Source organism: Haliotis rufescens, unplaced genomic scaffold, assembly GCF_023055435.1.
Source record: "Haliotis rufescens isolate VD_foot unplaced genomic scaffold, xgHalRufe1.0.p SCAF_15, whole genome shotgun sequence".
In the NCBI taxonomy this organism is placed as follows: Eukaryota; Metazoa; Mollusca; class Gastropoda; order Lepetellida; family Haliotidae; genus Haliotis; species Haliotis rufescens.
In genome coordinates, this window is record NW_025963835.1 from 35,700,299 (window position 1) to 35,712,446 (window position 12,148).

A 12,148-nucleotide genomic window follows, 5' to 3' on the forward strand; every position below is an offset into this window, starting at 1 on the left:
CAGTTGGCATAGAGTTCAACCTCCAAGGCGATCGTGTTCTGTATTGGTACAGTTGGCATAGCGTTCCACCTCCAAGACGATCATGTTCTGTATTGGTACAGTTGGCATATGATTCCACATCCAAGACGATCATGTTCTGTAGTGGTACAGTTGGCATAGAGTTCAACCTCCAAGGCGATCGTGTTCTGTATTGGTACAGTTGGCATAGCGTTCCACCTCCAAGACGATCATGTTCTGTATTGGTACAGTTGGCATATGATTCCACCTCCAAGACGATCGTGTTCTGTATTGGTACAGTTGGCATATGATTCCACATCCAAGACGATCATGTTCTGTAGTGGTACAGTTGGCATAGAGTTCAACCTCCAAGGCGATCGTGTTCTGTATTGGTACAGTTGGCATAGCGTTCCACCTCCAAGACGATCATGTTCTGTAGTGGTACAGTTGGCATATGATTCCACATCCAAGACGATCGTGTTCCGTAGTGGTACAGTTGGCATAGCGTTCCACCTCCAAGGCGATCATGTTCTGTATTGGTACAGTTGGCATATGATTCCACCTCCAAGGCGATCGTGTTCTGTATTGGTACAGTTGGCATAGCGTTCCACCTCCAAGACGATCGTGTTCTGTAGTGGTACAGTTGGCATAGCGTTCCGACTCCAAGACGATCGTGTTCTGTATTGGTACAGTTGGCATAGCATTCCACCTCCAAGACGATCGTGTTCTGTATTGGTACAGTTGGCATATGATTCCACCTCCAAGACGATCATGTTCTGTAGTGGTACAGTTGGCATAGCATTCCACCTCCAAGACGATCATGTTCTGTATTGGTACAGTTGGCATATGATTCCACCTCAAAGACGATCATGTTCTGTAGTGGTACAGTTGGCATAGAGTTCAACCTCCAAGACGATCGTGTTCTGTAGTGGTACAGTTGGCATAGCGTTCCATCTCCAAGATGATCGTGTTCTGTGGTGGTACAGTTGGCATAGCGTTCAACCTCCAAGACGATCGTGTTCTGTGGTGGTACATTTGGCATAGCACTCGGCGTTGTTCCTCCCAACTCAGCCCTGCAGTCGTTACATTCTTGGGAGTGTCTTGAATCGCATGTGAACATTTGCGAACTGTTGACCCTCCAATTGCGATGACCAAATCCTTCTCTGGTGTCGATAGTATGCAGACACTGGTCTTTAAGACCAGATTCCTTTTTATGTCTGGAGCCACCTCAGTTCCTCATATCGCGCTGACGTCGACTTCTGTTTAATGCCGGTATTTAAAGCAAATGAATGCTCGTATTGAGATTCGTTACACGTGCTTCAAGAACATTTTACATGTTTTTTTCAAGGATGGGTGTATCTGATCAATTGTTTCTTAATCCATGTACCGTGATTTTTTTCTGTCACGTGCAGTTACTTGTTCGCTTAACGTCCTATTTGTTGCAGCACCATTTCATTAATTGCTTCTTGTGCTAACAAGAACACCTTTTATGCGTTGAAGCAACACGTCGGCAAACTCTTTGTTCATCAGATTAAATGTCCAATAAAATAACTTCCCTGAAATAATTAACAAGCTGTGAACTACCGCTATGAAATTCAAAAGGCTGAGAACGGCTGAATGAGATAAAAATGCGGATTTATCCTGTTTTCATTGAGCCAGGAAAATGACCAAAGACTAGAGTGTCTTAAAGAAATTTAAATTGATGAAAAGTTATTCTGAATGTTATAGCAACACAGACCCATTTAGAAGAAAAAAATACAATATGCCTTTCACTCGTTTTACTTTCATATGCTTCACTGTTGGTTGTGCCTCATATGCGGTTATCTCCCTTTATTGTGACACATTTTTAACATATTTTACGAATTTAGAGGTTTCGTAAAATATAAACGAACAACTAACACAAATATCAAAAATAAATTGTCACAGACAATAATATTTGATGACAAAATTAAAATTCCATGAAATTCCTATACAGTTACCCATAAACTCCATGTCCCCACAGACTTTTAGCAAAACTATTACAAATAGCCCGACAAATAAACATATTATTGTCAAATTAATTGTATTTCTTAACAATCTATGACGAGTATATAAGTTTATATTTCCCTCCAGGCTTCCAACCAACAGGTATCACGTATAGTGGTCAAAGTGATCAGTTTATACTGACGACCGAAGCTTCAGGGACCGATGAGCCTGGAACCTACAGAGTGAACGGGAGCGACTTCACTCTCCTACCGTCGCCGGAATCTCGACAGACCCCTTACACCCGAAACACCTTTTACCCATCACCTGGCAAGTGAGTGTGTGTGTATGTTTACGTGTTTGTGTGTATTTGTGTGCGTTAGTGTGTGTGTTTGTGTGTGTTCTCGCTATTCCCGACCCGTCTCCTGGAACACCATCCTGTATGTAGCCACTATTCTCTTCCCGTCTCCTGGAACACCTCTCTCTATATGTAGCCACTATTCTCTTCCGTTTCCTGAAACATCTCTCTCTATATGTAGCCACTATTCTCTTCCCGTCTCCTGGAACACCTCTCTCTATATGTAGCCACTATTCTCTTCCGTTTCCTGGAACACCTCTCTCTATATTAGCCACTATTCTCTTTCCGTCTCCTGGAACACCTCTCTCTATATGTAGCCACTATTCCCTACCCGTCTCCTGGAACACCTCTCTCTTTGTAGCCACTTTTTCTACCCGTCTCCTGGAACACCTCTCTCTTTGTAGCCACTATTACCTACCCGTCTCCTGGAACACCTCTCTCTGTGTAGCCACTATTCTCTACCCATCTCCTGGAACACCTCTCTCTTTGTAGCCACTATTCCTTACCCAATCCCTGGAATACCTTCACTGTTAGCTTTATCCCTTGACATATAATTAAGCCTGCAAATATATTCGGAAATGATTATTCATTTTGAAAAAAAAACGTTACCAATCATGAATTATATCTTCTGTCTTTTACTATTTGTTTCATTGTACATTTTCTGGTGACTCGGACAGCGCCACATATAGTTCTTAGAGCATCTAAGTTTAATTTGTCCAGTAAATTAGCTTGTACATCAGTGCAAACATGACAACAATAATCAAACATTGGTAAAATAAATGATTTTTACATATTTTCTAAGGTATTTCGGGATAGACGATATTTATAACTTCTTAAATAATTAACCATTGGACAACATTACATGCAATATAATCAATATGCATTTTCCATGTACAATCACTGTGTAGGTCATACGTAATGCTTATGTCTTTGTACATATTTGGCTTCAGTGTCATTCATATACTAGTGAGGTTCATGACTGGGGTGGACTTTAAGGCTTCAGTGTCATTCATATACTAGTGAGGTTCATGACTGGGGTGGACTTTAAGGCTTCTGTGTCATTCATATACTAGTGAGGTTCATGACTGGGGTGGACTTTAAGGCTTCAGTGTCATTCATATACTAGTTAGGTTCATGACTGGGGTTGACTTTAAGGCTTCAGTGTCATTCATATACTCGTTAGGTTCATGACTGGGGTGGACTTTAAGGCTTCTGTGTCATTCATATACTAGTTAGGTTCATGACTGGGGTGGACTTTAAGGCTTCTGTGTCATTCATATACTAGTTAGGTTCATGACTGGGGTGGACTTTAAGGGTAAAGTTGGCAAAATGATTTGGGACAACGCATATAATCTCATGTCTTTTGATATAAAATATTTCAATACTCGTAACAAAACAGGTTGGCAATTACAGGAGTTTTAAACATTTATCGACTCGTGTTGCTATTTTAAGTTTCAAAAGTCAGGCGGGTGTGATTATGTATTAGCGTCATGCTTATATGCTGAATCAAACCAATATGCAATGGGGAAAGGAATTAAGGTCTAACTAAAGACTGTGTTGAAATTTCAGCGATTCAGTTTTAGTAGCATCAGGAACTCAGATCTTTTCAATCCCAATTGAACTGGACGGTAATGTCAGTCTGTTTTACGACTATCCATATTTCAACGTCACTGCATTGGACCTCAACTCAGACTGTGAGTGTAACATTTGATCTTTTCTTATTGTTTCCGCATAGCATGGCATTCATCTGTATTTAGGAATTTATTTACATGATGTAAAGACGTTTAATATATTTTCATGATGTAAAGACGTTTAATATATTTACATGATGTAAAGACGTTTAATCTATTTACATGATGTAAAGAAGTTTAATATATTTACATAATGTTAAGAAGTTTAATGTATATACATGATGTAAAGACGTTTTATATATTTTCATGATGTAAAGACGTTTAATATATTTACATGATGTAAAGACGTTTAAAATATTTACATGATGTAAAGACGTTTAATATATTTACATGATGTTAAGAAGTTTCATGTATATACATGATGTAAAGACGTTTAAAATATTTACATGATGTAAAGACGTTTAATATATTTACATGATGTAAAGACGTTTAATCTATTTACATGATGTTAAGAAGTTTCATGTATATACATGATATAAAGACGTTTAATCTATTTACATGATGTAAAGACGTTTAATATATTCACATGATGTAAAGAAGTTTAATCTATTTACGTGATGTAAAGACGTTTAATCTATTTACATGATGTAAAGAAGTTTAATCTATTTACGTGATGTAAAGACGTTTAATCTTTTTACATGATGTAAAGAAGTTTAATCTATTTACATGATGTAAAGTCGTTTAATATATTTACATGATGTAAAGAAGTTTAATCTATTTACATGATGTAAATACGTTTAATATATTTACATGATGTAAAGAAGTTTAATCTATTTACATGATGTTAAGAAGTTTCATGTATATACATGATGTAAAGACGTTTAAAATATTTCCATGATGTAAAGACGTTTAATATATTTACATGATGTAAAGACGTTAAATCTATTTACATGATGTTAAGAAGTTTCATGTATATACATGATGTAAAGACGTTTAATCTATTTACATGATGTAAAGACGTTTAATATATTCACATGATGTAAATACGTTTAATATATTTATATGATGTAAAGAAGTTTAATCTATTTACATGATGTTAAGAATTGTCATGTATATCAATGATGTAAAGACGTTTAAAATATTTACATGATGTAAAGACGTTTAAAATATTTACATGATGTAAATTAAAGACGTTTAATATATTTACATGATGTTAAGAAGTTTCACGTATATACATGATGTAAAGACGTTTAATCTATTTACATGATGTAAAGAAGTTTAATCTATTTACATGATGTAAAGAAGTTTAATCTATTTACATGATGTAAAGAAGTTTAATCTATTTACATGATGTAAATACGTTAAATATATCTACATGATGTAAAGAAGTTTAATCTATTTACATGATGTTAAGAAGTTTCATGTATATACATGATGTAAAGACGTTTAAAATATTTACATGATGTAAAGACGTTTAATATATTTACATGATGTAAAGACGTTTAATCTATTTACATGATGTTAAGAAGTTTCATGTATATACATGATGTAAAGACGTTGAATCTATTTACATGATGTAAAGACGTTTAATATATTCACATGATGTAAAGAAGTTTAATCTATTTACGTGATGTAAAGACGTTCAATCTATTTACATGATGTAAAGAAGTTTAATCTATTTACATGATGTAAAGACGTTTAATCTATTTACATGATGTAAAGAAGTTTAATCTATTTACATGATGTAAAGTCGTTTAATATATTTACATGATGTAAAGAAGTTTGATATGTTTACACGATGTAAAGACGTTACACAGTATACTGACTCCGAGTCGACCAGTTCTTGTTTTAGCCCCTTAATGCCGAGGGAGACAGGGTAACAATACGTACCATCCTTTAACGTCTTTTGGTATGACGCGGCCGGGGATCGAACCTCGGACCTTACGTTCCACAGAACCACGGAGGCGGTCTCTATTTTTAAGCAATGACGGCTAAAGCGTTAGCGTCAGTTTATTTGTTTGTTGATTAACGCGGCGCTCAGCAATATCCCTGCTTTATGACAGCGGTCTGTAAATAATCGAGTCTGGATCAGTGAATCCAGCGATCGACATATTGAGCATCGATCCACGCAAATGGGATTCGATGACATGCATGAACCATGTCAGCGAGCCTGGCTACCCGATCCCGCTAGTCGCCTTTTTCGACAAGCATAGGCGCCTTTTACGGCAAGCATTGATTGCTGAAGACCTATTCTACCCCGGGGAGAACGGTATCAGCATGGTGTATGTGAGTTACTGGTCACATATCTCGAACATTTCCACAATGCATGTTGCACACAAAGCAACCACCTCTGTGTGAATGTACACTTTATATTTGAAATGTTAAGTGAGGTTTTCCATATTTGCAGATTCAAAACTGTACTTCGGTGATGATCAAGGAAGACTTATTGTCAAGAACATCGCGGCGGGATGCTACAAGATCATCATCGCCGAACAAGGCCGACACATATCTGATCTGAAGGTGGACCCCTGTACCGGAGATGTGGCCATAGTGTATCTGGATGAAAAGTAAATAACATTCGTGTTTTGATACGAACTTGCCTTTAGATTTTTCCCTTGAGGTGTGGCCATAGTGTGCATGGATTAAAAGTAAATAACATTCGTGTTTTGATACGAACTTGCCTTTAGATCTTTCCCTGGAGTTGTGGCCATAGTGTGCCTGGATTAAAAGTAAATAACATTCGTGTTTTGATACGAACCTGCCTTTAGATCTTTCCCTGGAGATGTGACTTAGTGTGTGTTGGTACGGCATACGTCCCTTAATCCCTTTACTGGAGATGTTACCTTTTCTGATAAAAAATAGAAATAAATGTGATTCACGCTTTCATATGAAATGCAAATAAGCTATCTAGAGATACAACCAACGAGTATAGTAAGGAAGGTTACAAGCAGAAATTTCGATTCATGCGCATATGGTTGTATTGATATTCACGGTTAATGTTCGAGATAGAGTTGTTGTGAATACATTCCATCGCACGGTTTTGTATGAAACTTTGATTTTTACTACAAAAGAGGAATGGACATGTCTTCAGATTTTAGTGTCATGCTGATAACACTGATGGGTGTTTTTTGTCAGATTTCTTCCTCAGTTGGCATGCTGGCCTTATATGTGGCCTCATTTGATATGTCACTTACACGAGCCTTTGTCAAATCCAACAATGTAGTGACTGAGAGTGGCAGGTGCACCGGTAGAGCAGGTCACCCATTTTGCGAACACCTGGCGTCATCACTAGCTATCAGTGATCGATTCCTATTATTGACACTATTTTGCCTGTTGCCCCCAATGGAATCTGTTTCGACAGATAACCGATTATTCTCTGGCATTTACGTCTATGTTTACTTACAACATTTGAGACAAATGAGAAGAACAGTAAGCTGTTCATCTTGGGCAGCCAGACTTTGGATGACAGCTGACTGAGACAGAATGGGTTTATTCTAATTGTTTCCTCTTTTTCAGTCTGGGCATTCTACAATTGTCAACATCACGCATTGACTTAACCATCTTCTCTTTTGGGGGCGGTCGGGTAGTCTAGTGGATAAAGCGTTCGCTCGACACGCCAAAGCCTGTTGTTTTCGCATCCCGACATGGGTACAATGTGTGAAGCCCATTCCTGGTGTCCCCCACCGTGATATTGCTGGAATGTTGCTAAAAGCGGCGTAAAACCATATTCACTCACTCACTCCTCTGTATTGGCCCATTATTTGGCATACGCTTCTAGAACATCAATAATCATTCTTAAGGTTGTTAATGTCAACAACAGAGGGATCACCTGTGATTGTATGACCAACGGTTTGATAGCAGTAGCGTGAATCTTCGCAGCCACCAGTCATGGAATTTACAAAACGAGCTGCCAAGTCCATGTTCTCAAACACGTTCTTATGAATCAATAACTAAGATTATGAGGTTTTCGAAAAGGCGACTGAAAATATAAGTGGTTCCTGAAATTTGAAATATTGTGGGACCTTTTAAGTACACTTTTGGATGAGAATGTTACTCACGTTTAAAGCATCAATCATCAATTCCCTTGTTTGGAAACTTTAAACTCGAGAACATTCTGAGTTAGTGGAGTAAGTTTCTGGTTAGGTAAACATTTCAAAGCAATATCCAGAACAATACTCTCTAGTCGATACAGTGGAAACCAATCAACAAAAGTTGCTAAAGGTTTTTTATTTCTTTCAACGATACAGCATATAGTCTTCTCCTTAAATTGTAGTCCCAATGGTGTCATTTGGCATCGCCTTTTCGTCTGCACTTATCTTGAAAGCAACGTTAAACCTCATTTCATTTCACCTTGTTTGTAAGCATGGCACGTCGCTATATAAGTGCGATAATTTTGGACGCGACGTTAAACCCCATTTCACCTCACCTGTAACCATGGCTCCGTCATCATTGGAATGCACAGACGAGACGTTCAACAATGCCAAGGCCTTAGACTTTCACCATTTTGTGATCTTAGACCACACGGCAATGATGAATGGTTTCATTGTTACAGCGTGGTGGAGTTCGTGGACCCTCTGAATGGCACAGTGACAAACGTCGTGAACTATGTCTATGCAGATTTTCCGTCCATCGCATTCCTCAATGACTACATGAGCTAAAGGTAAACTTAATTAAATCCAGCTCCAAGTTGTGATTACCGTACATTGGTGTCTGTATCATTAGGCCGTGTTTTACACAGGACAACGTCTCTATCTATACCGCATGAAGTACTTGCAGGACAACGTCTCTATCTATACCGCATGAAGTACTTGCAGGACAACGTCTCTATCTATACCGCATGAAGTACTTGCAGGACAACGTCTCTATCTATACCGCATGAAGTACTTGCAGGACAACGTCTCTATCTATACCGCATGAAGTACTTGCAGGACAACCTCTCTATCTATACCGCATGAAGTACTTGCAGGACAACGTCTCTATCTATACCGCATGAAGTACTTGCAGGACAACGTCTCTATATATACCGCACGAAGTACTTGCAGGACAACGTCTCTATCTATACCGCATGAAGTACTTGCAGAGAATAAATTTCACTCAGGCACTTTTATTGGCTGAAAAAATTCCGCTGAAATTCCAATGGAATACAATTCAATGTCACGTTCGATTTTAAGATTCGGTTACCTTATGTCTTAATCGTGATTTATCGTTAAAGGTTTAACTCTCGAAGAATGTTCTGGGTATGTAATCCATGGTAGTGTTCAAGATAAATGTCAATGAGATTAGAATAAGAAAGAGTAGGCACAAGAAGAAACACTACAATCACATCAAAGCTAAAACTAATATCCTGCAAATTCTGAGCTCAACCTTAATGCATAAAATATTCAAAATTGAGGTATTTTGTAATACTACTAAAACCATCTGCTCATTAACAAAGCAACAATGCATTACCCTAGACCTATGCATACAAATAGAATAGGTGCAGATGCAGATTGTTTGTGGTAACCCTAAGATAAAAGTGTTTGTTAATGTTTTGAAAGGGCCTTTCATATCAAGTGATTCTCATAGGAATGCTTGTGTACTAAACTTTGTATTTTGTTTTATGTTCAGAGGATGTTCCATCGACAAGGAAGCCGCCGGACATTTCTAGCCATAGGTTACGTTCCATATATCTCTATATCTACACAAGCAAGAGTAATAAATCCTGAAAAGCATCTCCATGTCATGTTGTAATGTTCTAACATCTTCGCTCTGAAGGGAAGTACCAGGAACTATCAGTGTGTTGAGTACGCCATAAAAACTGTTTGCATGATCTCCAGAAAACACTAAAATATTGAGAGCACTTGAAAAAAATGGTTTTTACCGGACGCACCATAAGTGAAAACGGGTTTAGCAAAGATATGTCAGACATACATACAATATTGTGATATAACGTCCCTGCAACGTTATTCTGTGGACTCCCATTCATGTTGTCACAACGTTGTGATACGTCATTTTCACGTTGTCACAACGTCGTGATAAGGTTATGGAACGGGAAAGGGGAACGTTATGCTTTTACGTTGTGGTTACGTTGTATTTTATGTCTTGGTAATGTTGTATTTTACGTTGTGGCAGTGTTACTACCATGGACGTTGTCGCGACGACGTGGAATAACGTTGTCTTAGAAGGATAAAATACGCTAGGCCAAACGTTATCGCATGACCATACCCCACGAAAATGTTTTAAAAACATGTTCCGGAAATATTGCCAGGCGTATGATAAGTGAAAACGTGTTAATAAAAGATATATGAGGTAAGGGAGGTTCCAGCTCGGCCTTACATGAGGTGAGGGCGGTTCCAGTGCAGACTTACATGAGGTGAGGGCGGTTCCAGTTCAGACTTACATGAGGTGAGGGCGGTTCCAGTTCAGACTTACATGAGGTGAGGGCGGTTCCAGCTCGGCCTTATATGAGGTGAGGGCGGTTCCAGCTCGGCCTTACATGAGGTGAGGGAGGTTCCAGTTCAGACTTACATGAGGTGAGGGCGGTTCGAGCTCGGCCATACATGAGGTGAGGGCGGTTCCAGCTCGGCCATACATGAGGTGAGGGCGGTTCCAGCTCGGCCATACATGAGGTGAGGGCGTTTCCAGTTCAGACTTACATGAGGTGAGGGCAGTTCCAGCTCGGCCATACATGAGGTGAGGGCGGTTCCAGCTCGGCCATACATGAGGTGAGGGCGGTTCAAGCTCGGCCATACATGAGGTGAGGGAGGTTCCAGTTCAGACTTACATGAGGTGAGGGCGGTTCGAGCTCGGCCATATATGAGGTGAGGGCGGTTCCAGCTCGGCCATACATGAGGTGAGGGCGGTTCCAGCTCGGCCATACATGAGGTGAGGGCGTTTCCAGTTCAGACTTACATGAGGTGAGGGCAGTTCCAGCTCGGCCATACATGAGGTAGGGTTCCAGCTCGGCCATACGTGAGGTGAGGGCGGTTCCAGCTCGGCCATACATGAGGTGAGGGCGGTACCAGCTCGGCCATACATGAGGTGAGGGCGGTTCCAGCTTGGCCATACATGAGGTGAGGGCGGTTCCAGCTCGGCCATACATGAGGTGAGGGCGGTTCCAGCTCGGCCATACATAAGGTGAGGGCGGTTCCAGCTCGGCCATACGTGAGGTGAGGGCGGTTCCAGCTCGGCCATACATAACATGAGAGCGGTTCCAGTTTAGACATACATGAAGTGTGGGCAGTTCCAGCTCGGCCATACATGAGGTGAGGGCGGTTCGAGCTCGGCCATACATGAGGTGAGGATGGTTCCAGCTCGGCCGTGCATGAGGTGAGGGCGGTTCCAGCTCGGCCATACATGAAGTGAGGGCGGTTCCAGCTCGGCCTTACATGAGGTGAGGGCGGTTCCAGTTCAGACTTACATGAGGTGAGGGCGGTTCCAGATCGGCCGTGCATGAGGTGACGGCAGTTCCAGCTCGGCGATACATGAGGTGAGGGCAGTTCCAGCTCGGCAATACATGAGGTGAGGGCGGTTCCAGCTCGGCAATACATGAGGTGTGGTCAGTCCAGCTCGGCCATAGATAAGGTGAGGGCGGTTCCAGGTCGGCCATACGTGAGGTGAGGGCGGTTCAAGCTCGGCCATGCATGAGGTGAGGGCGGTTCCAGCTCGGCCATACATGAGGTGAGGGCGGTTCCAGCTCGGCCATACATGAGGTGAGGGCGGATCCAACTCGGCCTTACATTAGGTGAGGGCGGTTCCAGTTAAGACTTACATGAGGTGAGGGAGGTCCCAGCTCGGCCATACATGAGGTGAGGGCGGTTCCAGCTCGGCCATACATGAGGTGAAGGCGGATCCAGTTCAGACTTACATGAGGTGAGGGCGGTTCCATTTCAGACTTACATGAGGTGAGGGCGGTTCCAGCTCGGCCACACATGAGGTGAGGGCGGATCTAGCTCGGCCTTACATGAGGTAAGGGCGGTTCCAGTTCAGACTTACATGAGGTGAGGGCGGTTCCAGCTCGGCCATACATTAGGTGAGGGCGGTTCCAGTTCGGCCATATATGAGGTGAGGGCGGTTCCAGCTTGACCATACATGAGGTGAGGGCGGTTCCAGCTCGGCCATACATGAGGTGAGGGCGGTTCCAGTTCGGACTTACATGAGGTGAGGGCGGTTCAAGTTCGGATTACATGAGGTGAGGGCGGTTCCAGCTCGGCCTTACATG

General features: G+C 41.2%; 1 protein-coding gene across 1 annotated transcript in view; it reads left to right on the top strand.

The window, feature by feature from the left end:
- Positions 1 to 9,660, top strand: part of LOC124124566 — a 35,609-nt gene extending 25,949 nt beyond the window's left edge. The window contains exons 4-8 of the mRNA XM_046487763.2: positions 2,110 to 2,293; positions 3,887 to 4,011; positions 6,356 to 6,515; positions 8,501 to 8,608; positions 9,556 to 9,660. Coding sequence (XP_046343719.2) covers positions 2,110 to 2,293; positions 3,887 to 4,011; positions 6,356 to 6,515; positions 8,501 to 8,606 — 575 coding nt within the window. The 3' untranslated portion in view covers positions 8,607 to 8,608; positions 9,556 to 9,660. The remainder of the gene's footprint in view (positions 1 to 2,109; positions 2,294 to 3,886; positions 4,012 to 6,355; positions 6,516 to 8,500; positions 8,609 to 9,555) is intronic.
- Positions 9,661 to 12,148: the final 2,488 nt, after the last annotated feature.